The sequence below is a fragment of the Leishmania donovani genome, chromosome 4 (genome assembly GCF_000227135.1).
Source record: "Leishmania donovani BPK282A1 complete genome, chromosome 4".
NCBI classification, from domain to species: domain Eukaryota; phylum Euglenozoa; class Kinetoplastea; order Trypanosomatida; family Trypanosomatidae; genus Leishmania; species Leishmania donovani.
In genome coordinates this window covers 199441-225615 of record NC_018231.1, presented here as the reverse complement: position 1 = coordinate 225615, position 26175 = coordinate 199441, and the positions used below count along the sequence as shown (strand labels likewise).

The following is a 26175-nucleotide window of genomic DNA, read 5'->3' as shown; positions in this document are numbered from 1 at the left end:
TTTCGCCCCACATAGCCGATCCCCGCGGTTGTCCGCACGCGTGCGTGTGCGTTGGTCGAACAAAACGCATCAGAGAGTGTGTGATCGGCGAGGAACGACCCCGTGCAAGCGGGGCGTGCGTCTGTGTGTGTGTGTGTCTGTGTCTGTGTCTGTGTCTGTGTATCTGCGTATGTGTGTGTGGCTGGTGCGCCCCTACCGCACACGCGCACGTGCCTGTGTAAGCAGACTGTGCAGAGCTCTGCATCCGTTGTGCAGTCTGTGATAGCAGCGACGGAGATGCGGCGTGCGTATGTGGGCGTGTGGGTGCGAGCGAGGAGAGCACGAGGAGGGTATGCGGATGAGAGTATCTGTGAGCGTGCCGTTGTCTATTGGAGACGCACGCACGGTGTTGTGGTGAATAGCGTCGAGCCCGTCTTACATGCACGCATGCGCGCCGGCACTTACGGATCTGCGGCTTTCGCCTGAGGAATGCAATTGAATGGGCTGAGCGGACCCCTCTTCTCTCTTCATTGTCCACGCACCCTTCTTGGTCCATGCATTTTCTTCCCCCTTTCTGCCTGACGGCTGACCCGCCGTCGCACCGGAGCTCTATACCCCGGAACACCCACACATACACCCACAACGACTCTCGCAGCAGCCATCATCACGTACAGCACACGAAGAAATTACGAAGGAGACGCCAGCTGTAAGGACGCACTGCTCCCCGCACGCACGCACAGAGAGCGTAGAGGTAGACAGCGACCCTTAGAAGCCGTGCAGCGTCACTCCCGCTGATCGGGCTCTACTTCTAAAAAAAAAAACTATCGCTCATTGTTGCCGACGCCGCAGCCATGACCGCCACAATCCTTCGCACGAACTACGCCCTGCTTCTCTTTTATGTGCGAGAGAAGTACTGGCACCATGCGGAGGAGGTGTGCATGTCCGTCATTCAGTCCACGGATGATCACATGTTCCGTGTATGGCGGGCGCTGACGCTGGATCGGCAAGGCATGGCGAACGATGCCATTCGCGAGTACAAGACTGTCGAGTCGCGCCGCGCCACCGCCGTGCCGGCGCTCATGGGCATGCAACTCATTTACAGGAATAACCGCGATCAGGAAGGCGTGGCGCAGACGGAGGCGAAGCTCGACGGCTTCGAAGTGGCTGACAACATGGGTGGCTGGGTGCAGGCGGCGGCGTTGTGCTGGGCCGCTGGGGACATCAACGCAGCCAGAGACATCCTGCTCAAGTTCACGGACAACGAGGCGGCGATGGCATACCGGGACGAGTACACGAACTACGGCACCATCCGCGGCTGGGTAGATCTGCTGTCGGGCCGCGGTGCGCTGCTGGAGAAGGCTGGCGCGCTGTTCTCCAGAATGCTGGAGATGGAGGAGGCGCAGTACTCGTTTTTTCAGTCTAGCAATGAGGCCGGCGGCGGTGGGAGCGGCACCACCAAGTGGACCGACATGAACGCCGCGCTTGGCTACGTGGCCTTCCTCGAGCATAAGACGCAGTTGATGAAGGCGCAGAGCCTGCTGGACCGCCTTGTCGTCCTTTATCCGAACTGCAGCATCCCCCCACTGGTGGGCAAGGCGCGCCTGCTCATGCAGGCCGATGACTGGGAGCAGGCGATAGAGGTGACTCACCGCATCCTCGCCCACGACAAGGGCAATGTCGAGGCCCTCGCACTCGAGGCGCTCTACGCAATTGGAAAGGACACCCGCCAAGACGCCGCACAGGTGCGGTTACGCCGCCTGCTCGACGCCGTCCGGGCCAAGGAGCCGCGCAACGTGGCACTGCTGCACCAATTCGCACTCGTCTTCTCTCGCCTGGCTGGTGATCGGCTGGATCTGTTAAACATCACCACGCAGTTTTCGGAGATGGCGTGTGCGCTGGATAGCCGCAACGGCGATGTGCTCTGCGGGTTGGGGTACCAGCAGCTGTACCGGCATGACTACAAGACCGCCGTGGCGACTTTCCGCAAGGCCGCAACGCTGACGGACAGCCTGGGCCCGCTCCTAGGGACCGTGACGTGCCTCTTGCACCAGGGCGACGTGGAGGAGGCGGCGGCGCAGCTACAATTTTGTAATCAGCTGCAGCCGGCTGCGCAGCGCAACGCGGAGCTCAGCATGCTGAACGCGCAGCTGCGGTGGCGCCGGCGCGGCATGGAAGAGGAGACAGCGGTGTTACGGTATCTGGATCAGGCAGCCGAGGCGATCAAGCAAGACGTCAAGGAGCGCGCGGGATCTGGAATGGAGGTGTATGTGCACCTCAACGCCCCCGTTGCGCTCGCCATCGCCCATGCCTACCTCATGCACTGCCGCAACGAACCACCGGACCCGATGTTCAAGCACACGGACGTGGTCAGCGAGAAGTGTGGGCGCCATCTCGAGTTCGTCGTGCAGCACCTGCCAGCCTGCATGGAGGCGCAGCTGATGCTGGCCAAGGTGTGGTTCGTCAGAGGTGACGTGCGCAAGGCTCAGAACCTGCTCAAGAACACGCTTCTCATGCAGGAGCAGCCGCTGCCGGACGCCTTCCTGCTGTCGAGCCATATATGCCAGTACATGGGGGATGTCAAGCTCGCCAGCCAGGCCTTGGAGCGTGCGCTGACTCTCGACTTCTCCCTACAGGAGCAGCCCCTTTACAACCTGCTACTCGGCACAGTGCAAGGCACCACGGGCAAGTACGCGGAGGCTCTCGCGTCGTTGCAGCGCGCCTACAGCACCGTGAAGAGCGCGGCCGCCGCTTCCTCCGCGGGAAAGCCAACGAATCCGCTCAGCGTGCCGGAGACAGTAACTCTGTACCTACAGCTGGCGCAGGCGCAGCTGCGCGTGCGCGACGTGGAAGCGGCGCGCGCGACACTGGCGGAGGCAGCTCTCCAGTTCCGAGACTCAGCGCAGATAGGGCGCGTAGTCATTGCGCAGGCGATGCTGGCCGCGCGCACAGATGTCGATAAAGGCATCGAGCTGCTGCGGCAGGTGCCGAGCAAGAGCGAGTTCTACACGGCCGCCCACTCGCAGCTGGGCAAGCTCTTCCTCACACAGAAGCACAACTTGGGCATGTACATCCAGTGCTTCCAGGAGATGGCCGAGGCGGTTCCGTCCGCGCAGAGCTACGTTGCGCTTGGCGAAGCCTACACAGTAATTCAGGAGCCAGAGCAGGCGATCGCGGCGTACGAGAAGGCCAGGGCGCTCTCTCCATCCAGCAGCGAGCTGTCTGTGCGCGTTGGCCGCGCTCTCGTCGCGGCGCACGACTACGCCAAAGCAATCCGGTACTACCAGGACGCGCTCATGTCCGACCCGCACCTCTCCATCGTGCGGGCCGACCTCGCCACGCTGCAGTGGCGGCTGGGCCGCATAGACGCGGCGCGCGAGACTATCGTGATGTCCCCCGTGTACGAGCTTCCTTCCACAAACGGCGCCGGTGCAGGTGTGGCGTCCGCAGCAGCGGCGGGGTCTGCGGAAACGGTAGGGACGGCGATTGAGCGGATCAACCTTTACCTCCTCCTGTACAAGGTGCTGCGCGACCAGCCGTGGACGGTTCCGTTGAGCGAGCAAGGCACCGCCCACACTGGCAGCGACGGCGATCACGGCGATGCGGCCCTCAGGGCCCTTCTCACAGCCCGATCGCTGCAACGGCGCCTCATCGAGCAGCAGCTGCGTGCCGAAACGGCCGAAGTGAACGCCGAGCAGCGCGTCGTCATGTCGGGGATTTGCACCGAGCTAGGCGCGCGGTGCATCTACAGCACCCCTGCGCCGCCGCCCTCCTCGGTCATCATGACGGACAAGAAGGTGGAGGCTGCCGCGGCGCTGGCGCTCCAGTCCGCTATTGCGGCACGGCTGACGAACGCGCGGGAGTACCTGCGCGAGGCCATCACGTACGATGAGTCGAACGAGTGCGCACAGCTCGAGTCGGCGCAGCTCTGCTACCGCACCGGTGACATGGACGGGTGCGAGCGACACTGCACGACAGTGCTGCGCATGGCAGACGGCAGCTCGAGCAATGCAGATGCAGTGATACTGCTGGCGAACCTGTACACACAGCAGGGTCGCACCGAGGACGCTCGAGACATGTTCGATGACCTTCTAAGGAAGACCCCCCAGCATTACGAGGCTCTGGTCTACTACCTCATCCTCCTCTACCACGCCGGACAGCTGACGGAGGCCAAGGACGCGCTGGGTAGGGCGGCGGCAGCCGTACCGGCGGGCCAGCGCGCCGATCCGGGCTTGAGCTACGCACGCGGCCTCTACGAGCACCTCTGCAACAACAACGCCGAGGCGCTGCGACACTTCAACTTGGCGCGTCTGCCAACCGACAACGCGTGGTGCACGCGGGCGTTGGTGCGCATGATCCGAATTTACCTCGTACCGACCACGCAGGATCTCTGGGTGCGAGGCGCGAACCCGGCAGCGGCAGGCTTACCGCTCACTGAGCAGCAGCACCAGAAGTCAGCGCCCCAGAGCAAAGGCCCCGCAGCGGCAGCCTCGACCGGTGGTACGGAGCTGCACGAAAACATACGCTACGCAGAGCAGCTGCTGTTGCTGCTGCCGGTGCACAGCGAGGAAAGACGCATTCTTCAGGCATACTGCACGATGGCGACACGACGCCCGGAGGAGCTCGAGACGGCGCTGCATCTATTTCTGGAGTGCATTGTAGCTGCTGAAGCCGGCGGCGTGTCCGGCGCTAGAGCGGCGTGCGGCGCGACGACTGCCGAGAAGAAAGGCAGAAGTGGCAGCGACAAAGACGCCACCAAAGCAGGGAAGAAGCCGCGGCGTGTCGGTGACAGCGACTCGGACGACGACGAGGACCTCCAGCTGCTGGCCAGCATGCACGAGGCCGCCGCGGAGCTGGCGCAGCGCAGCAGCGGCAGCAGCACGGCCACACTCGCCTTCGCGCTGCAGTGCAAGGTGGTGCACCCGGAGGCGTTTCTCGGGCTGGCCATCAGCCTCTTCGTTTCTGGGCAGGAGACGGCCGCGCGGAACGTGCTGGCGAGGTTGCTGGAGAGCAAGAAGGTCATGGCAAAGATGCCGGTGACGAAGCAGGCGGACAAGAGCAAGGGCGACGCCGCGGAGCCGCCAGCCCCGATTACTGTCTCTCCTCCGATCGCGATCCTCACGTGCTCCGAGGACGACACAATCGAACGTGCGATGCTCTTGCAGGCGTACATGGACACGCAGGAGGGCCAGCTCGAGAATGCTCGGTTCGTGCTGCAGCAGGTGCTGGCGGCCAACCAGGGCTGCGGTTCCGCCTGGAACGCGCTCGGCATGATCTACGAGCGGAACCAGAAGCACAAGGACGCTTCGCGGTGCTATCAGAAAGCCTGGGAACTGGTGCAGGAGTCCGACCCGGCTGTCGGATACAAGCTGGGGTTCAACTACCTACGCGGCGGCGAGCCGGTGAAGGCGATCGACGTGTGCAAGCGCGTGCTCGCCCACCACGCCACGTACCCGCACATCGAGGCAGATGTCATGGACGTTGCCTACTCAATGCTGCGGCCGTAACTCGGCGCGTGGGAGAGAGAGTGTGTGTGTGTGTCTTATGTATATGTGTGTCTGACGACGCACCAGGCCAGCCGCACGCGTGCGTGCGTGCACCCCGGCGGAGGAATGAACTGTGCCACTGTAAACGTTTGTGTGTGTGTATCTTATGTATATGTGTGTCGGCCCCCCCCCCACTCCCCAATCGATGTGATCTCAAAGACAGCAGCGACGCCTGAAGTTCCTGCGTGGGGGGGGGGGCCAGAACGCACACACGTACACACACACGCACCTCTTGCGCGGGCAAAGAAGATGGGAAGAGGGGACGCGCTCATGAGAACGACGCGCACCTATGCGAGGGCGAGGAGGCGGCACATCTCGTGAGACCGGGCGAGTCTATCTATCCCGCCTTCTCTCGTGGCGCAGCTGCAGCACTCATTGCTTTCTCTCTGTGGCAGTGGAACCGCTACGACTCGCCAGACGACGACGAAGACCACCACCACCGCCAGCCGAGTCAGGTGTTTCGCAACCATCGCCCATTTAAAAGCCTTCTCTCATGTGCCGGACACGCACACGCTCACAGCTGCACACTCTCTCCTCTGACACCCCTCTCCCTCTCTCTCGTTGCTGCTCTTACTTGGTGGTGGCTCGTTAGCTCGTTGGTCTTCTGCTGCAGTGCATTCCGGTATGTCTCTGTGTGCGTGTCCTGACCGTGTCCACTCTCCCAAGGTCTGCCTGCCACCGTCACCCCACGCGCCTCTTCTGCGCGTCCTCACGGGCTCCGTATAGACACATACATCGCTCTTGCCGTGCTGCTCAGCGGATTCACTGCTAGCATCGCGTTTCTCTGCTGTTCATCCCCGGCAGCGGTGATCCGTGGACGGGCATCGATATTAGGCACACAGACACACGCACGCACGAGCACACGGACGCACCCACCAACCCTCTCTCGCCTTCATCATGGATGTCCCGCTGCCGCTGCGGCAGTTTACGATGGTGCCAGGGCAGAATATCGACCCTCTGTTTCTGTGCCCGCTCTGCCACGACTCCTGGGCAGATCCGGTGGAATTGGTGCCGTGCGGCGACATTTTCTGCAAGCGGTGCATCGGCGCCGCCCGCGCGCAGCACGCGGCGCAGCCGATGATCATGCAGAACTTTCAGTGCCCGCTGTGCCAAACTATCTTGCAGAGCGAGAAGAAGCCCAACCGTATGCTGCTGAACTCAGTGCTGATGATCGAGGTGGAGTGTCGGTACTGCCACTGGCGAGGGACGCGAGAGTCTTCAGAGCAGCAGCACACGTGCACGGGGGTGGACGGCGCCGTGAAGTCGAACCATCACTCCACCGGGCTGTCAGACGTGGCCTTTTCGACAGCATCGACGCCGGCTGAGGGAATGCCGACTCGAGAAGGCGGCGCACAGGCGTCCCCGTCGCCGCCGGCCTCGTCGCCCGCCGTCCGCAACGGTCCGCGCCGGGCGCAGCGCGAGATTGAGGATGGCTACATCCCCATCGGCGACGACCCGTCGTCGGCGACGCTGCGAGCGAGCGACATGTCACCATTGAGAGACAGCGTCGATCCCTCGCACAACTGTGTTCCTGCTGAGGCGGTATCGGTGAACAGCTCGTGTATGGCCACGTCTCCGCTGCAGACGCCACATACGGGTCCCACGAATGACAGCGCGTCGCATACTTGCATGTCGACCAGCGCCTCGCCGTCCCACGCCCAAGAGCTGTGGCGGCGCTACGGGCTCTCGCAGATCGAGTACGACCAACTCGTCGGAGTCTTCATGATGTTCGACGGCGGCGCCGGCCGTCTGAGCGCTGGGCAGCTGCGAGACTTGTGTTTCTGCATGAACTTTGTGCAGCGCGAGGACGACGTTGGCGTTATCTTCGCCAGCATGGATCACGCGTGCAAGGGGTACGTCTCCCAGGACGACTTTCTGCGTTGGCTCAGCACGCATCCGCCAGACCCATCGGCGCTGTTCGGTCTTAGCCGGTACGAGTACACCGACGCCCTCTTGCAATTTCGAACCGCCGACCCCGAGTACAACGGCGTCATCGACGCAAGCGGCTTCCGCTACCTATGCTTGCGGCACGGGTACGCGCAGACGCCTGAGCAGGCGATGCGGCACTTCCGGCTGTGCGATGAGCAGCATACCGGGTACGTTAGCCTTCGGCAGTTCTTGCAGACTCTGAAGTCTATAAAGACGGGTTATGAAGGGGACCTCTCGACGCCGCCGCCAGCGATCTCCATCACGGTTTCCAGCAGCTCGCACTCAGGATCCGGTCGACCACAACCCGTGGCTGCGCCAGGCTCTTCTTCTCCGGTGCACCTTTCTAGGAGGGCTTGCGCGAGCATCGGAGGCGGCGGGGCGTCCAGCTTCTCGGGCTCTAGCGAGTCCGCCTCGCTGCAGGTGAGCGAGTGCTTCTTCAGCGATACAGCGCAGGCATCGCTGCACCCGTACACACAGCTGCACGCCCAGCATTACGGAGCCTCCAGCTATTCCTCTCTGGCGCAGCCTCCCATGTCACCATTAAGAGCGCCCTCTCAATGGCAGCAACGGCAACAGCAGCGCTTCGTGAACAGCGGCGGCGGCACCGTAGGCGGCGTCGCGGCGTCGCCTGTTATTGGTCAGCAACGGCCAGAAGCAAGCCCAACCGCGAAGGCTGCGCCGGCCTCACGGCTGCACCGACAGAACGGGCGTGGCAGCCGCGGTGATGAAGAATGCGTGGTGATGTAGCGGCACTTGGACGCCCACCCATCACAGAATAAGCGAGGATTTGCCCCTCCCTCCCTCCCTCCCTCCCTCCCCCCTCCCTCTCCCCTTCCCGCGCACACACACACACACACACTTGTGAATGGCACGGCCCGCTGACCTCGACGGCCGCGAATTGTGTATGTGCAGCAGTTTTACCCGCCCACATCACCGCCCGGCTGTGCCTGTATGCGAAGAGGCAGAGAGGATCGCCTAATAGGAGTCGCCTCCAAGCGATGGACACGCCGCCTCACAGCGGCGTTTGTGGAAGGCAGAAGGACTGTTGTGATGTCCGCCGTGCGTGTGCATGCGTGTGGTTGACTGTACTGCTTCTCTCGGTGGTTTGCAGGTGCTCTGCTTTTCCCTTTTTCGCTGCATATTGCCCTCTTATTGGAGGAGGGAGGGGGGAGACTTCACCAGCGTGCATACACACGTGTGCGCGTTGTGTGTTGTGTGTGTGTGTGTGTGTGTGTTCGCGTGTGCGTGCGTCTGTGGGTGTGGATGGAGGGGGGGGGGGCAAAGAAACACTTCACGGTTGTTGTTTGCGCTTGGCATGTGGTGGTGGCGCGGCGGCGTGCAGCGTCGTTGAACGTCGTCGCCGGTGATGGGCGAGGCGTTTGGCGGGAGGGAGATGTATATGACTCGATATGGGCTGCCCCGTCCTTCTTCCTCACTCCTCACCATCATCGCCTTCGGCCATCCTCTCCCCGTCTTCTCGATTTCTCTTCGCCTGCTTTGGGGGTTTGTGTGTGTGGGTGTGTGTCTACTCAAGTCTCTCTCTCTCTGGGCAATCTTGTGCAGCCGCATCGCGCGCCACCCTCCAGAAGCGATTCAAGCGCCGTCATCCACCATCATCATCTTTCGCGGTGGAAAACACGCGCGCGGCCAGCTGGTGCGTGCCGGCTATCGAGACAGAAGCAGAAACGTTGCGCACGAGCCTGCTTGATGGGCGTCTCTCTGTGCATCTCTCCCATCTTCCACCCACCCTCGCCTCACGTCTCTTTACCTCGCGCTCGCTCGCCCCCTCACTTGTTTTGATATGTGGGGCTCTCCTCAATCACGTCTCCGCAGACCCACGCACACTCGCGCACGTCCCGCACGGAAGATGCGGCCTGCCTCTCCCCCACCGCATCCACGCCCTGCCCTTCCCTCTGACGGGCGCTCCCCTGCAACATCGCCTGCTCCCCGTCTCACCGAACGCCGAGACTAGGCGACAGGCAGTGATGCTGCTACTGGTGCATCACCGCCATCATCGTCTCCGCCACCGCCAAGGCGGCCACAGCCGCAGCGACAAACGAAGCAGAGCGATGCGACAAGGGGAGGGGGAGAGGGGGGAGGGCGGAACCGGCGGCAGCAGCGGTACTAGATAGCCTGCCGGCCATCGTCGCACGCAACGCTGCTGTAAGGGGAAGACGACGAGGATGGCGCCTTCTCCGACGCTCTGTGGGACTACCGGCAGTGTGAGTGTTTGTCGCGTTGATGCTTTACAAGTCGTGCGCCGGGGGGGGGGGGGCGTGGAGACGGCGGCGGCCGTGGCAACGGGGGCCCACAAAGGCGCCAGCAGTGGCGGTGGCGGTGGGGGGAGGGGAGAGGCATCAGGCGCCCCTGAACGCTGGACGTGTGTGGACGCGGCGGGCAGAGCAGGCGCGGCGCATCTTCACTTCGCAGCCGGGGACGACAGGCAGATGCGAAGCGGGCCGAAACGCTGGACTCGCGGCAGGCGGTATCACTGCGACTAACAGCAGATCAGACCAGCGCCAACGCCGCGGCCCAACCTTCGCAAGCGACAAGGGTGGCGAGGCAACCGGTGAGCCCTGTTGAGGAGTGTGCATGCTGGGAAATCGTCCTTCTTAGCGTCACCTTCCTGTTGCGCTACGTCTTCCTCCTGCCCGATGCCCTCTTCCAGCCTCAGCCCCTGCCTGCCAGCTCCGCCGCAGCTGTTCAGCGCATCGAGAGCCGCACGATGCTAGAGTAGAGCAAGGGCAGGGGAGACGGCGAGCAGCGCCCGCATATCGACATCAACGTCACGCGGTGCGCGCACGGTGATATCTTGTCGCTTGCGTTGTTTCTCTCTTCCCTCGCCTCACCACTCGTGCGAGCTTCCATTCTCGTCTCGCTCGCAGGTCGTCTCGGTCCTCTTCGCCCTCCGCCCCGCCACCCACGCCGAGGGCACTGCATTCTTTTCGTTGCCTCCCTCGCTGGTCTCCGCCGGCTGCACCACCGCGGTTGCCGGCGCAGGCCTTCTTCTTCTGCTTCTTCAGGGGGCGCTCTCTCCTTTCGCCACACCTACAACCCCCTTCTCTCTCCGCGTGTGTGTGCGCACTCCGACGCGCTTGTGTGCAGGAAGTGCGTATGTGCCCCTCCACGGCACTTCTGTCACGGGGCCTTCCTCTCCATCCCCTGCCCCTCCCTATTCCCTCCCTGCCCTCATGTCGGGCGGCGATCACGGCAGCGCCGGCGTCTCGCCTCCTTGCGCGCACCCCGCGTGCCCTCAACAGCCTCCTCCGCCTCTTCTCTGCCTTGTCCAACATCCACGCCGAATCCCACGGAAACGCGCACGCGCGCACAGCACGTATTCTCGCTCTCCTCCTCCACAGCCGCGCCGCCGAACGCCGCGAAAAAGCTAAAGCAAGCCGATATGCCGTTGCCGCTCATGTCCTCGCTGTCATCCGCCGCGGGAGTCATGAAAAGCATCGCACCAACGGCCAGCGCACCAGAACCGTCCTTCGCGTCGTTTGTGCTAGAGCGTGTCTCGCGCAACCCGTTCCTGATTGGTGAGACGCCCCGCTCTCTGCGCCCTCCACCATCGCAACCGGCTGCAACGGAGGATGCACTGTCGATACCCAGCGCGCTAGATGCAGCACAGCGCGCGGTGATCGCGCAGGCAAGCACCTCTGGCACAGCCGCGACGTCAAGCCCGGCGTCTGCGCTGGCGGTGACGGCGGTGCTGCAGCGGGCCCTTATCGACGCGCCTCTGCTCCCAGTTGGCGGCTGTCACCTCCTGCACGAGCACGTCTGGACTCACTTTCTCGCGAGTGCAGAGGCGGCGAAGCAGGTGGGCTGCTACCGCAAGGCGCTGCAGCTGTGCAAGGTGCGACAAGCAGAACCCGGCACGGGGGTGAACGCGCCACTGCAGGAGCAGCCGCAGGCGCCCCGCACGGAGGCGACGGCGTCCACTTGTGATGGAGCGCTGAGCAGTACAACACGAGGCGCTGCCGTTGACCTGTTCGCCGCCTCGCCGCTTGCGTCTTCGCCGACCGATAACCAGCAGCGAAGCTATCAAGGCGGCGTGGGTCTTCTCCAGACACCAGAAGAGCTGAGTCTGGCCTTGACTGAAGATGCCCTGCAGGCAAACATAGAGCAGGCGCTCACGCGACTCGCGGGGTCTCGGGAAGAGCTGCAGCGGGGCTTGGCGAAGCTGCGCCGGCTCTTGGACGGCCTGCGCGCGTACGACGCAGTGCCGTTCGAGGAGCTGGCACGACAGGAACAGGAGGCGGTACGTCGCCTCTTCGCACCTGTAGCAGCGACGGCGGCGGATGTTAGTGCGCGTAGCAACACCGATACGAGTAGCAGCAGCGCCGTTCTCGCGACGGGTGCTGCTGCCGCTGTGGAACGGGTTGCGCAGGCAGTGCTCGGTGAAGCAAACATGCTGGCGGATCGAAAGCGGTCACGTGAGGGGTAGTATGCCCTCTTCTTCTGGGCAGCGCGTGAGCCGTGAGTGCTGGTAGGCTGAGGTGCAAGCCGAAGTGGCTCGATCTCATGGAAAGCGCAGCGAGACGAAGAGGGGGGCGAGTGTGTCAGCACCGTTACCGCTCTTATCGTTTAACAGAGCAAACATCCCGCCCCCTGGAGCGCCGTTCGCACCCACACTTTCTCTCTGTCCCCTGTGGGTGTGTGGGCGCGCACAGCTTTACCCTAGCCCCCTCCCCCTCCAACCCACGTCAGCACACGCACACGCGCACAGAACACATCCTCCCCCCCTGCCGTGCTTCGTTGTCCATAACCTTCGTAAGGAACGGCGCCTGCCGTCATCTATCGCTGTCGAGACACTCAACCTCATTGCGTACGCGTGTTGTTGTTGAGGTTCGTGCGTGTATTAGGCCTGGAAGCCGTCGAGGCACACACACCTCTCAGTACGTGGTATTCCAGGGTCCGGTGTACCCCCCCCCCCCAATCTGTGTGTGTGTGGGGGGGAAGGCGGGCCAAGCAGAGCCCACCCCCCTTCATCCCCGCCAACGCCGCAACGCCCCTGGCCACAGCAGGGTCAGGTCCTGGATGGTGCCGCGACAGTGCGCGCGTCTGTGCCACCCATGTGCTGGGCAGGGCGCCCGCGCGGGTCGTGTGTGTCTCCCTCGGGCCCCCGCTGTCCACCGGTGGGTGGCCCCGAGGCGACCTGCGAGGCGGAGGGGTGGGAGGGCAGAGTGTGAGGGGCAGGGGGGCCGCGCGCTCAGCCGACCGAGTCGGCACACGGCCGTCACACACGTGTGTCTGCAGCTGCTTGGATTGTGTTGCGCGGCGGAGAAGCGAACGCAACGCAGGATTCCTGATGAGGTGGCAGCGGGTTGTTGCCCAAGCCAACATATGCACGCATGTCTAACGTGCCCTAGTCCGGCCCCAACGCATCCATGCCGTCGTGCACCCCCCCCGCCATCACCATCTTCGCCTTCCTGCCGCCCCTTCGCCTCTCCCCTTCACCCCTGCGAGCCTGCGAGCGCGCTGGCTCCTGCCTCCAAGAGGCAGACGTCGATCCCCCGCACACGCCAGCGCGAGCTGCTCGCACATCCTATTTTGCGTTTTGTTTTTTTCTGTATCGTTGCTGTATATCGCTTCGTATCAGCGAAAGCATTCCGCCGCGCCGTCTCTCCCACACGTGCGCACACGCGGGCGCCACTCTGCCCCACCACCACCACCGCCGCCGCGACCCTTCCCTTCCCTTCCCTGTCGCACAAACTTTTTTCTGGTTAAGTGGGGTTTCGACGAACGCATCTTCGCCCCTCCCTGTCGCCTGTGTCTGTCGCTCTGTATGTATATATATATATACAGGCACCCGCGTGCACGTGCGTTGTTGTGGCCTCCTCCTCCCTCCCCTGTCACGTCCTGTGCTGGCAGCATCGGCATCAGTGCCCAGCACAGGTTGGCGGGCGTTTTCTTTTGAGCACCTCTTGCTTGTGTGCCGCTTGCGCTGCGAGGGTGGGGAGGCAGAGCGAGGGCTTCTCCGCTTTTTCGTGGAAGGTGCATCGGGCGCATTATCGCATGCATTCGCGGTGGAGCATCGCTCTCTCTCTCTCTCTGAGTGTGTGTGTGTGTACGTTGTTTGCTTGGCTGCCGTTTTGTGCCGGCACTTCTTCTTCAGCGGTAAATCTCTCTCCCTCCTCCCTCACCTGCCCCCCCCCCAACACACACGCACGCACGCACGAGCTATCCATCATCCACTACCACTTGCCCATCTGCTCTGTCCTTCGACTGTGTGCTCTCCTGTCACCATGCGGGTGTTCCGCGAGGCCATCGAGAAGAACGGTGGGCCGCTGCCGCTCTTGTATTACTTGCAGCCCGATGCTGGTAATACGCCGGACCCTGGGTCGGCGCACTACCGCGACAAGTCGATCGACCTCCTCAACACACGCGTTGACCGGCGCACCTTCTTCGAGTGCGTCCTGAGTGATGCGGACTTCGCGATTCTGACAACGTTCCTGATGAGTGGCGTGTCGGTCAACGCAACCCGGGACGAAGATGGTGCGTCGGCGCTACACGTTGCCGCGGCAGGTACGCTGGAGGTGCTGAACCATAGCGACTCTCAGGGTGGCGGCGGCAGCGGCCAGATGGCCAGCGGTGAAGGTGCCGGAGGTGGCAACATGCGTGGATTTCACGCTGCGACTCGCGAGAAGGATGAGCTTGCCGATGACGGTGACGAGAGCAGCGTTAGCACCAGTAGCATCTTGAACCCGCCGTGCAAGAACCAGCTCATTATTTCGTTCCTCATCGACAACGGGGCCGATGTGAACGCGGCCATGCGCGGTGGCCAAGGGCAGACGCCGCTAATGATGGCAGCCTCTCGGCAGAACATGCGGGTGGTAAAGCTGCTGCTGGCGAAGGGCGCCGACCTGAGCGTGCAGGATGCGCAAGGGCGTACGGTGCTGAGCTACGCCGTCGCCTACCCTCACGTGATGGAGGTGCTGCGGCTGTGGATGGGCGAGGAGGCCTTCTACGCGGCGGCGGTGCGGGAGCGGCTTCTGCACACGGCGTGCCGCTCCCTCGGCAACGCCTACGCGGCGCTCTACCTCATTGAGCAGATCGGCCTGGACGTGAACATGAGCGATGACGTCGATGTGGCGGCTGCCGCAGCATCGCCAGCGCCGGTGCTGCCTGGTCACGTGTTGCCTGTTGACCCGAGGAACCCTCGGCGGGACTGCATCCAAAACCGCCCCTGCGCACCCGGGACCGCGGCGATGTTCTTCGCTGCTGATGCGTCGGACGGCAGGCACAGCGCATGGAGCCTCGCGCAATCTTCTGCGAATGCGGCGCCGCCGACCATGAACGCCACGACAACGGCGGCAGCCGGAAACCTCGCGCACCCCCCCTGTGCCGGCGTCGGCAGTTTAGGTGCTGCCGCGGTCGAAGTCGTCCACATGGGCACTTTGCACAGCGGCGACACGCCACTGCACTGCGCGGTGAGCGCCGTCGACGTGGCCCTCGTGCGAGCGCTACTCAGCAAGGGTGCCGACGTGCACGCGGCCAACCACAGCGGTGTCACACCGCTGCAGCTTGCCCGGTCGCCATCGTCGCTTGCCCAGTCGTGGAAGCAGTACTGGAAAGATGAGCTTATGGTGATGCTGCGGCCCACGTCCGCCAGCGCCGCCGCTGCCCGGCGCCGGCATCGTGAGCTGCAGCGCGACAATAGCCCGGGCAAGGTGCGCGCGCTGCTGACGGCCTACAGTCACGCCAACACCACGCAATCACGTGAGAAAGTGGTGCGCGAGGAGCCAGCGCTGTACCTGTGGAAGCTCTACGCTCCCATGGACGTGGTGCTGCTCGTCGCAACGGCAACGCTGCCGCACGTCTTCTTTTACATCTGCTGTTGCGTCATTCGCAACTTTTTCGTGCTGTTGTGTCTGCTGCCGCTCATATACGGCGCCTACGTCGGGGTGCAGCGCCTCGACAGACGCCGCGCTCAAAGCCGCCCCCTTACGGACTTGGGCTGGTGTGTTGGGTTTGTCCTCGCGCAAGGGCTGTGCCTGCCGCTCTGCACCACGTATTACTATTACCAGTACTACAGCTTTAACTTGGAGGATCACACAGCGTTCAGCTGGTGGCTTGTCCCGGCCGTCACGGCGACGGGGGTGCTAGCGGCCTACGTGGTTCTCTCCTCTCCGGGACTTGTGACGAGCACCGAAGGGCAGCGCAAAGGCATCTACGCTAGTATGCGAAACGTCCAGGGCGAGTACGAGAGAGAACTGCTGTACAGTATTGATCTGCGCACCATGGTCAAGAAACCGCTGCGCGCGCAGTACTGTCCGCAGCTTCGGCGGGTCGTCCTCCGCTACGACCACTTTTGTGGCTACCTGAACACCGCCATCGGCGGCGGCAACCATCGCGCGTTCTTGTGGCTGCAGGTCGCGCTGCTGTCCATGCTGTGCTGTTTCTACTACTACGCATGCGAGTACAGGCGTCTCATGAACAGTGTCGTGGGCTTGGCTCGCACATCGGCGGCGGCGGGTCGCGCGCCGGGGCACAGCACGACCCGCGTGGCAGCCGCGATGGAAGTGGATCGTGTCATTATGGAGAAATTCGAAACGGCGCTGCTCGCGACGGCCTGGCGCCGCCTCGTCTATACGTACTCCCAGGTGATCCTGCCCTTGATGATTCTGATGGTCGTGTATGCCCTCTGCACCCAGCTACACGCTATAGCCCGTAACTTGACCTTCTACGACGTCGAACACAGCGAGGACGAGAGCAGCCTGTACTGCTTCACGCTGGGCAGCAGGGTCTACAGCTTGTTCGACAACGGCATATGGGCCAACCTCCGCGAGTTCTTCGGCTGGTCCTCACTCACGCAGAAAGTGTACCGGGTTCCGCAGATCAACCCCTACCTGCAGCAAGTCGTCAAGGACCATCAACGATGGCAGTTGACCGGCGGCGACGCCTGCTGTGATAACAGCGATCGTCAGCATCAGTCCTGCACGCACGCAAGCGGCGCTGTCTGCAAATCCGGTGCAGCAGCAGCAGGCACCACCACCACGGCGGGTACAATTGCAAGGCCCGCTGAGTTGGGGGAGGGCGAGTCCACCCGAGCTCAGCAGATGCTGAGGGCGCCGCACCATGAAGCACTCGCCGCGGCGGCAGCATCCGCCAATGTCGGGGGGCTTCCCCAGGGACGTGAGGCGGCGCAGCAGGAGCGGCAGTCAGCGTCACAAGCCGAGGAGGGCGGAGAAGAGCACGACGAGGCAGAATACTACGCTGGCAACGGCGGTCGTAACGACGGTTCAGCACTGGCAATGCACATCTTCCAAGAGATGGTCCGCAGCGGCCGCACGGATGTTGGCCGTCGTGACGCCATAGAAGTCATGGCGCACGGTGGCGGCGCGGATGCGGAGACGCAGCAGGAGTGGGATGCGGCGGTGGAGAAGGCGAGGCAGATGTACCGCTTCTACCTACAGTCGGTCGGCGGCGCCGGCGACGGTGATTATTGAGAGCGCCGAAATGGGGCGATCGTGACAACGGCGGGAAGGGATGGGGGACAGACAAGAAAACAGAAGATGGGGAGGGGCGCGAGTCCCGCACAGCGTCCACAGGCACACGGATGTATTCACCGTATGTTGAAGCGCGTCGGTGAGCGCGTGTGCAGCTCACGCGCGCGAGAAGGGGGGAGGACGGACGAGGGGAACCCTCCAAAAACGAAAGACGCAGAGGAAAGCGGGAGGCGTGGAAGAAAGCACGGCCAGCATGAGAAAGTCGTGCTTTTACTGTTGGAGGGAGGGAAGGAATCTGGGTTGTGGCTGGCACGCATGCGTATCGTGTGTGTGTGTGTGTGTGTGTGCTGCTTCTGCTTTTCGGCCTGCCCGCGTCTGTGCCCTTCCTCCTCCCCCCTCCCCCCTCCCCTCGTTCCACCCACCCTCTCGCCATGCCTCCTTCTCCACCGGCAGCGCCGCTTCGTTCCGTGTTCGGTGGCGCTGGCACCTGTGGAACATCCCAACAGGGGCCTCTCGACAGGTTGGCCTCGCTTGTGAGCAGGGCTGTCTGCATGCTTACTTTGTGCCCATCAGTGGGCCGTCCGCCCGCTTCTCCTCCGCGTATTATTTGCACGCACGCACTCAAGGAGGGCAAGAGGCGGCGCGGTCAACGCCGACGGGCAGCACCGACACCTACGGAAGGGAAGCTGCACGTCGAGAATTCTAAAGAACTCTATATATGTATTGCATGAACTGCAGACGGTGGTCGGCGTCGAGAGAGAAGCCGAGGAAGAGCTGTGCGTGCGTATGTGGGTGTGTACTTCCTCCTTCGTGCCCTCCACTCGAATGCATACCCGGGGTAGCCCTCTCTGTGCATGCGTGGTGTGTTGGAGCCAGTGCCACCCCCATCCTATCCCGGTCGACATCTCCATCACGTGTGACAGGATAGCCCGCAGGATGGAGAGTGGGTGCCGCACTCTCGCGCGCACCAAGCAAAATAACTGGATAGGTAGATACCACGTACGTATCGAACCTCCGTGTCACCGTGAGTCCAACGGCTCGGTGTACGCGGCGCAACCGCGCATTCACATACGTACCGCCCCCCCCTAGAAGTCGGATTTCGACGGAGCCGAATATGCGGACTCGCTTCAATGGCCTTCGTGTAACGTCCCTCCCTCCTCCCTCCCTCCCTCCCTCACCCCTCTCTCTCTCGCTCTCTACATGGAGAAAGAAAACTAGACACATACCAGGCGTGGGCATTTCCTGCGCACACCCTGCAAGCCGCGCCTAATACGGAGGAACACATGCAGGCGTGCGCACGAATACGACCTAAAACGTTCAACAACCAAACAGTAGGAATCCTGCAGACCAATTCGTCGCTGTTTCCTTTCATTCCCTGCTGCTCTTGCGCGTCCAGCACCAACACAACTTCACTCATCGCATGGGTTCTGCTCAGCCATGCCGTCACCCCTGTTGCACCGCGAACCGCAGCTGATATCCTCGCCTTCATCGCGTGAGTGCCAATGCCCCTTCCAAGGCGGCAGGAAGCTCCTGCCGTTGGCAGACCTGCGTCATCAGCACGGCAAGGGTAACGATGCTGGCGCTGGTGGTACCAAAGAGCTGTCCAGCCTTGGTGGGAGGAACGTTAGCACGGCGAATGCAAGCTCCGCAGCGGCGAGTGCGTCGGGACTGCCGCGGTTGGCGGCGGTGGCTGCCGTTCCGCCATCGCTTGAGCTGTTCCTGACTGCTTCTAGTGAAGCGGTTGAGACGGTGGTCGTGTGCGACAACGAGAGCACCCAGGCAATGCACAGCGGCGCGGCCTTTCCTGCCGCCGCCGTCGCACCTGCCGCGGCAGCCCAGCCCCTAAAGTTTTTAGCCGTCAGCCCCTCCACCGCGCCCGTGTCGCTCGAGTCGTCCTCTTCAGCGGCTGCATCGGCATCCCTGAGCTGCTCCTCGAAACCGCTTATCCGCTCTACGGCCATGCCGACGGAAGAGGGTCGCATCCTGCCACTACCAACCGCAGCAGCTACCCTGGAAGAAGCGTATCTTGAGAGCCGCGTAAGCTACCCGTACAAGGGTGCCGACGCGATGGCCACCTTCGACCTCGCCAACCCTCCGCCCGCACCCTCCCTGCATGTGGACTCGGCCGACCAAGGCGGATCAGCAGCCACCACCACCGCACCTCTGCTTCGTCAGCAGGAAAGCCAAATCTCCCTGTCCGGAAGCACGCCGAAAACACCTCCGATTTGCCAAGAGCGACTCTCGCCAGCCGCAGGGGCGATGAAGCCGACCAATGTCCCAGTGGGCCCCTTCTCGTACCCCGCTGCCGCCCCCGTAGCAGAAGCAGCGGCAGCGGCAGAAGCGGCCACAACGTGCACAACAAGCACGACTGTCAAGGGCGTCGCCTCTTCCTCTGCCGCGCTCACCGCACACTCCGCCGACTACGGCAGGCGAACGAACAGCATCGATGGCACCCTGAGCCGCGAAGCCGGTGGGGCGGCGGCCTTTGAACGCGCGCCTCAGCAGCAGTCACCGTCGTGCCCCCTTCGCACATCCGAGTCTTTCGCCACTGCTGCTGCCACACACCCTACGACCGCTGCCGTGCCGGGCTCACCCTCGGGCTCCTCGAAGATGCAGCCGAGCTCGCTGCTCTCACGAATGACAACGCCGGCAGCGGCTACTTCGCGAGCCTCTGCCGGCGTTGGAAAACGGGACGACAGCAGTGACATTGACAGCACGCCACCTCGGCTGATCACCTCAGTCGCGTCTTCACTGGTTGTGCCACTCGCGGTGTCGGAGACATCGACAGAGAGAACGCGCAGCACCCCTGCAAGCTCCATCGGCTCTCTCCGCGTCTACGGAGCGCCGCCGCCGCCCTTCCCTCGCGCACCATCGAGCGCCACCAGATCCGGCAGCCCAACGCCATTCTCGCCCGTAGCGGTGACCGAAAGAACCGGGGTGGTCATGGACGTGGTGGGCTACCTGGAGCGCGGGTACGACACACTGTGGCGCACCCTCGCGCGGTTTTTCGCGGCCGCGTTTCTCCCGCACATTTTCTTGTGGCATGCGGTTCCGGCCCTGATTCCGCAGCCGGCGACGAGCGCCGCGGCGGAGGCAGCGGCCCCGCCACGAGTGCACCTGTACGCCGTGGCGTGCAACCACCCCGAGGTGGTCTTGTTCGCGCTGGAGCTGCTCGTTGCTGGCGTTATGCTTTGGAGTCTCGTGCGCTACCTTCAGCTCAGCACTGTGCAGCGATCTCGAAGGCACCACAGCCTCTACGGCGGCCTCCATCGTAGCAGCACATCACTTGCCGCGAGGCCCAGCAGCGCCGGCGTCGGTCAGGCATCCGTGGCAGCGGCTCGGATCGCTGCGGAGAGGTGCACGGCCCACCTTCCCACCACCACCGCCACCCCAAAGAAGTTCGTCGACAATGCGGAGTCACCGTCGACGTCGATTCAGATGGCGGGCATGCGACTCCTGTCATCAGCGAGAGGGCTGCGTCTGCGGCCGCTGCGCAGCCCCAGCGCTGGCGGTATCGGCAGCGGACTGAACAACTGCGGCGTCCCTGGCAGCAGCAACAGCGTGAGGAGCAGCGGCCATGCGCATCGCATCTTCTCTCACTCCTCTGTGCCGCTGCTGCATCTCCCGCTGAGGTCATTCGGTGGGGTTCGGAGTGCGGTGGCGATGGCAGCGCGTGCGGCGACCTCAGGGAGTGCGACACCTGTGCGAGATCCCGTAACCGTCAGCTCCTGCCCTTCGGAGCGTGGCGGCATCATGCGCTGCTTCGGTGGCAGGAGTGTTAGCGACGGCATAGTCAGCGGCTCGACGCTCAGCGGTCGCAGCAGTGCATCGAGCGTAGCAACGCCTTCTCTATCACCCTATACGTTTATGGGGCTTGCCACACCGGCAGCAGAAGTGATGCAGTGTGGCTTTAGCGATGCGCACGGGATTGACAGTCTTCTTACCCCTGGTGATGGTGGTGGTGGCGGTGCCATCGCGACGTTGCCTACCCCTTTCAAGGCGGAGGAGAGCCGAGCTGGAGGGAGCCTGCTCCACGGCTATCATCCTCGCACAGCTCTGTGGGATGTGCCTCGGTTGCAACAGCCATCACGGGAGCTGCTCAGCGGCAGTGGTGCTGGCTGTCAAAGAGGGCTTCCAGCGTCGCCGCCGACGTCCATGGATTTACATGCCTCTCCATTCTCTGTGCTGAACTCAGCAGGGCACGCGTCACTGGCGCTGGCTGGACTCGCAGACCGCGACGGCACCCTGGCGAAGAGCACGAATGGGACGGTCTCCATACAGCCGTCCGTGGTGACGCCGGCTGCAGCGGCGGTCGCGGAGAGTGCGATGCGCACCGACTCGCTCCTCCTCTCGTCCGGTGGAGCCGTTACGGCCGCTCTCGCGCCCTCATCCCCCACCTTCGGGCGTGATGGATTCGTGCCTACGATGACGTACTTCGGTATCGGGCTCGGTTTTCTCGTCTGCACGGGCCTCGCCGTGTGGCGTCTCTCGGTGGACTACTACTTCGCACGGTACAGCTTCGCGCTTAGCACCAACGCCGCCTTGTGGTTCTGGCTGGTCCCGGTCTGCCTCTTGGGCATCGCCGCGTACGTGGTGCTCTTGATTGGCGGCCACACGCTGCGCTGGCGCGCGCTGCGGCAGCTGCAAGAGAGTAACGCACGCGGATGCAGCAAAAATGACGAGGATCAGGAGGAGGCCGCCCGTCAAAGGGCGGCAGCGGCGGCGCTGTGTAGACTTCGCTGGATGTCGTGGTGTTTTGCCTGCGTTCCATACCCGAACCCGGACGTGGCGCTGTTCGTCGACCTGCCAGAGTCCGTTATTATGCGGCCAGACGCGACGGCCTTGTTGCCTATATTAACCAGTCGAGGCTCGATGGTGGGTGCCTTCGCGGTCGACGAGTCTGACGCAGTACCTCCCGTGGTGCCGCGCACGCCCAAGAAAAGAGGCTTCTGTGACGGCGGTGACGAGACGGTGTACGATAGCGAGGTCAGCGCTAGGGGGTCTGCTGTGCGGCAGCAGAGCGGTGTTCTGAAGGGGCTTAGCAAGGACAAGGAGGGAGAAGGAGTCTTTGTAACGATCGATGATACGCTTGAGCCTGCAGACGACATCCTGCGCGTGAAGCGGGAAGCACCAGAGCCGAGCACGCCGGTGCCTGACATATCCGGTGATGTAGGAAGCCTCGCCGCAGCCACTGCGCTCGACAACTTTAAGACGGCGTCCCTGCGGGCCACCACCTCTGCCGCAGCGGCGGACGTCAGCGGTAGCCCGTGCAAGCCGTTGCTGCCGCCGTTGTTGCCACACCGGTCATCTTCGAGGTTTTTTCCCACGGGGATGGTGCGCTCCTTCCTTCTTGGCAGAAGCAACCTCAACAGTCGTGGCGCATCATCCAGTTTCGCGCCTTCCCAGTCGCTGTGGAGCTTCGGCCAGCGACCGCAGCGCGGATGCGCTGTGGCGCACGTGTTTGCCGCCTCGCGCGCATGGGTAGAGCACGCCGCTCGCGAGCTTCACATCCCCGACTTTATCATGCGGCTGAGGCGTTCGTGCGGTCTTGCGCAACAGCGGCGAGTAGAACGGCGATCGCGGCAGCGCACGCGCGTCGCCGCGCCGACGGCGTCAGTGGAGCGGCGGCTGCGGACGTGGTGGTCCTGCGAGCGTGGCAGCCTGGAGCGCCTGGTCGCCTGGACGTACTTGATCATGTTGTTTCTCTTCTCCCAAGCTCTGCTGTCGCTCATGTATTTTACGTGGTCGTGGCGCAGCATCGCCCGTGAGGCAGCGACGGCGACCATGTACGCCACCGACACAGGGCGCGCCGCGATGCCGGTACCGCCATCCTTTGTGGTTTACGGCTGCACCAAGTGGCAGCGAAGCCTGCGGAACGCGCTCTGGGTCATCCCACCCTTCTGCGTGAGTGGCGACGGCAGCGTCTCCTCACCGCGGCAGTCGACAACGTGGTCGATGGCGAGTCAAGTCGCGCTGCTCTTCACGCTACTAGGTCAGCGCCGCTTTCAGGTGGCCTACCTGTACACGAATGTCGCCCTCCCCATCGGCTTTGTGATCTCCCTGTGCATTTTCGCGCATGAGATACGGCTTCATATTAAGTCGCGCCGTGTGCTACGGCTGCTCGCGCTTGCCAAGTCGCGGGTCGAGACGGCGCGCAAGGTGCGCGACGCGATGCTGTGAGGCGGCCTCTCACCAGTGTCTGCGTGCGCGCTGTCTTTGCGCGGCAAGCAAGGAAAGGCGGAGGGGTGATCGGCAAAGACAACGATGAGGGGTTGATGAGGGGTGTGTCACTCTCCGCGATCTCAAGGGGGCAACGCCTCCATCCACCACGTATCCTCCTGCTCCTCTACCCACTTCACATCTCGAAGAATCGGAGTCGTCGTCGGCCCTGCCCCTCGTTGCCCACCCACCACGACAGGGGGGAGGGCCCTCTTCGGCTGATAAGAAGCAAGGCGGTCCGTAAGCCTACCCCGATGGTGCGCTATGTTAGCGAAGAATGCCGTGAAAGCAGCACCCTTCTTAATGGATGGCGTTGGCACCGCTAGAGGTAGCGCCGTCGCGAGCGGCGGGATACCCATCGTGCTATGGTCTTTCACGGGAACAGAAAGCTCGCAGGGCAGGTCGAGTGGGAGTGCGCATGTGTGGGAGTGTATCATGTGTTGGAACCTGTCCCTCGTTCTCAGCCTTTGTCCCTCATTTTCTCTGTTGCGGATGTCATAATTCGTTTGCCTACGCGTGTGCGTGCGTGTGCCTTCGTCCATTTACGAGTGCTCGCGTGTACGCCCTCCTTCCTCATTTTTTCACTCTCCTCCTTTTCGCCTTTTCTCTCTCTGAGTGCGTGTGTGTGTGTGTCTTATCTCTTTAAGCTCGCGATGTGTTTTTTTTTGGGGGGGGGTCTTCGTAGATTCAAATCCGTTAACCGCTCGCTGTTCTCTCGCATCTCTGTCTCTGTCTCCCTGTCCCTACCTCTTGCCGCCACATCTCCGTACCCTTTCTCTTTTCATGGTATCTCTCCACGACTCGCACGCGTGTGGATGCGTCGCGCCGTGGAACAGTGTAACGAAGGTGCTGGGGCGCAGAAGAGAAGGGCAGGCAGAGACTCATACATGTTCCTCTATATACTGATAAATGCGTATCAGTGCCCGTCGGCGCCTCAGAAAAGCGCGCATTAACAGCGCCCACACGAAGCCGCGCGCAAGGTATCTGTATAGATCCTTTTCATACCTGGAGGAACGGCTTCCGTGAGGCCTCCCAACTCCTCGCTGCAACGGACTGTCGCGCTGTGGAGACTGAACAGCTGTGCGCAGACACGTTAGTGTACGGAAGCCGTGGGACTGTCCATGTTGCCAGTCGGAGCTTCGCCGTGCGAGTGTGCGAGGGAGGGGCGTGGCGGGCCAACACAAACACACACACAAACGCACTTGCTGGGCAAAGTCGTGTGACGCCCTCACGCATTCAGCGACATGCATGAGCGCCGCCACCGCCGCGGTGACTTGTAGACGCGATGGCAGCGCGTCTCCTCGCAGCTCTCACGTTTCTGTTGGCGAGGCTGACTTTTCTTTCGCCTCATCCTTCCGCGATCGCCCATCATCGCCCTCGCCCTCTCTTCCAGCTTGTGCATCATTTATTGTTAACGCACCCACAAAACAACGAGGCGAATACGCATCCCCTCACATCCCGCATACACCCGAAGGTCCGTCTCTTATCATCACCACGGCCACCATCACCATCCCTTGCCACTTGTCCTCGGCTCCTTTTTGGGCACACGCATAACGGCAGCACCGCCATCGCCGCCTTTGTCTCTCCATCACCCACGCGTGCAGGCTGTCCACTAGTCTCCCTCCCTCTGTGCGTGTGTGTGTGTGTGTGGAAGGGGTGTGTTGGGACGGTGCGTGTGTAACAGAAAAGAGAGTTGTATTTTGTTCTTGTGTTTTCCCTCCTCTTCTGTGCTCGTTCGTGACGGCAGCGCCGCTCCGACACGTTTACGGTACGCTACACGGGGCACGTAATACACACGCACTCACCTACACACATCCATACATCTATACATATATATATATACCCGTTGTATCGGTGCATACACCGTTGTCTATCTGGAAGCGCCCACCCCAGCGGCCTTTCAACCAGCAGACACACTGGCACACGCACGCACTGGCACAACCACAGCCACACCACGAACACATAAAAAAAAAATAACAAAAAAAAAAAACGGATTTTTATTTCGTATTTGTTCGTTTTTTTATTCTTTATTTTTTTTTCGGTGTGTGTGTCGCGTGTGTGTCTGTTGTTGCGGTTGTTGCGTTGCGCAAGCACGGAGAAGGGCGAAGCAGACACACTCCACCACGAGCACACAATACAGAGCAAAGCAGGCAGGCAGGCAGGCAGGCAGGCAGACACACACACACGCGCACGCACACGCGTGCCTCTTCTGTCTGCCTCCCTCTACATCCAAGCACCGCCAGAAAGCGCAAGCAGACAAGCGGCGCAGCCGCACCCCCAAGGCGCACGTACACACCTACTCACGCACACGCAGGAGAGCGCCGGGTGACGGGGCGGGACGGCCGGGGAAGTCGGCGGAGGATCGCCGGCTTTGCAAGACGGAGTACACTTATAACGACGTTGAAGCAGCGAAAGAGGGAAGGACGAGAGAAGTCAGACAGATTATAAAGGGCGCTTCAAACAGATCAAGACCGTGAAAGGAAAAGACGAGGCCAAAGGCAAGCAGGTTGCGCCTGATTCCCCCCTCCTCCTCCTCCTCCTCCTCCTCCCCTCTCGCTCGAACTTGCTGTGTATCTCTGTCGCCCTCGGCTGGGGTCCATCAGCTGTGCTTGTCCGTCTGTGCATGCGCAGGTGTCTCGTTCCATTCAGGGGGTGCCTGCAACGACGCGACGGACGTGTTTGCTGGTGTTACTTGGTTCATTTTCTCATTTTTCTGGTTCTGTTTTCGTTTTTTTTTTTTGTTCGCGGCGGTGCACATTCTCTTAGTATTGTGGTGCAGGTGTGCCTGTGTCTAGTGGTCTTGCTGAGGCATCGGATGAAGACTAATCCGCATTGAAGGCCTTCCACTTCTCCTTCCTTGGATCTCTTCATCAAGCCTTCATCTCTGGTCATTTTCCCCTTCTCCCTCCCCCTTCCCCCTGTGTGTGTGTGTGTGTGTGGGTGTGGGCGTGTGTGGATGTGGGTGTGCGCGTGGGTGTGCGTGTGGGTGTGTATCTTCTTTTGTCGTTGTCGCTGTCAAGTGCACGTGGGTGCGCTGGTGTTCTGTCTGCGTGTGT

General features: G+C 62.4%; 5 protein-coding genes across 5 annotated transcripts; all 5 read left to right on the top strand.

Annotated features, from left to right (window-relative positions):
* Positions 1–830: 830 nt before the first annotated feature.
* Positions 831–5483, top strand: LDBPK_040540 (hypothetical protein, conserved; the record flags this gene model as incomplete). The annotated part of the gene is made up of 1 exon (XM_003858068.1): positions 831–5483. One exon carries the CDS (start codon positions 831–833, stop codon positions 5481–5483), a length of 4653 nt encoding a protein of 1550 aa, XP_003858116.1.
* A 936-nt stretch (positions 5484–6419) lies between these two features.
* LDBPK_040530 (hypothetical protein, conserved) lies at positions 6420–8198 on the top strand (the record flags this gene model as incomplete). Its single annotated transcript, XM_003858067.1, has 1 exon — positions 6420–8198. The coding sequence occupies one exon, from the start codon at positions 6420–6422 to the stop codon at positions 8196–8198; it is 1779 nt and encodes a 592-aa protein (XP_003858115.1).
* A 2653-nt stretch (positions 8199–10851) lies between these two features.
* On the top strand, positions 10852–11895 carry LDBPK_040520 (hypothetical protein, conserved; the record flags this gene model as incomplete). The annotated part of the gene is made up of 1 exon (XM_003858066.1): positions 10852–11895. One exon carries the CDS (start codon positions 10852–10854, stop codon positions 11893–11895), a length of 1044 nt encoding a protein of 347 aa, XP_003858114.1.
* Positions 11896–13696: 1801 nt separating this feature from the next.
* Positions 13697–16900, top strand: LDBPK_040510 (huntingtin interacting protein (HIP), putative; the record flags this gene model as incomplete). The annotated part of the gene is made up of 1 exon (XM_003858065.1): positions 13697–16900. One exon carries the CDS (start codon positions 13697–13699, stop codon positions 16898–16900), a length of 3204 nt encoding a protein of 1067 aa, XP_003858113.1.
* Positions 16901–18337: 1437 nt separating this feature from the next.
* On the top strand, positions 18338–23080 carry LDBPK_040500 (hypothetical protein; the record flags this gene model as incomplete). Its single annotated transcript, XM_003858064.1, has 1 exon — positions 18338–23080. One exon carries the CDS (start codon positions 18338–18340, stop codon positions 23078–23080), a length of 4743 nt encoding a protein of 1580 aa, XP_003858112.1.
* Between the last annotated feature and the right edge of the window lie 3095 nt (positions 23081–26175).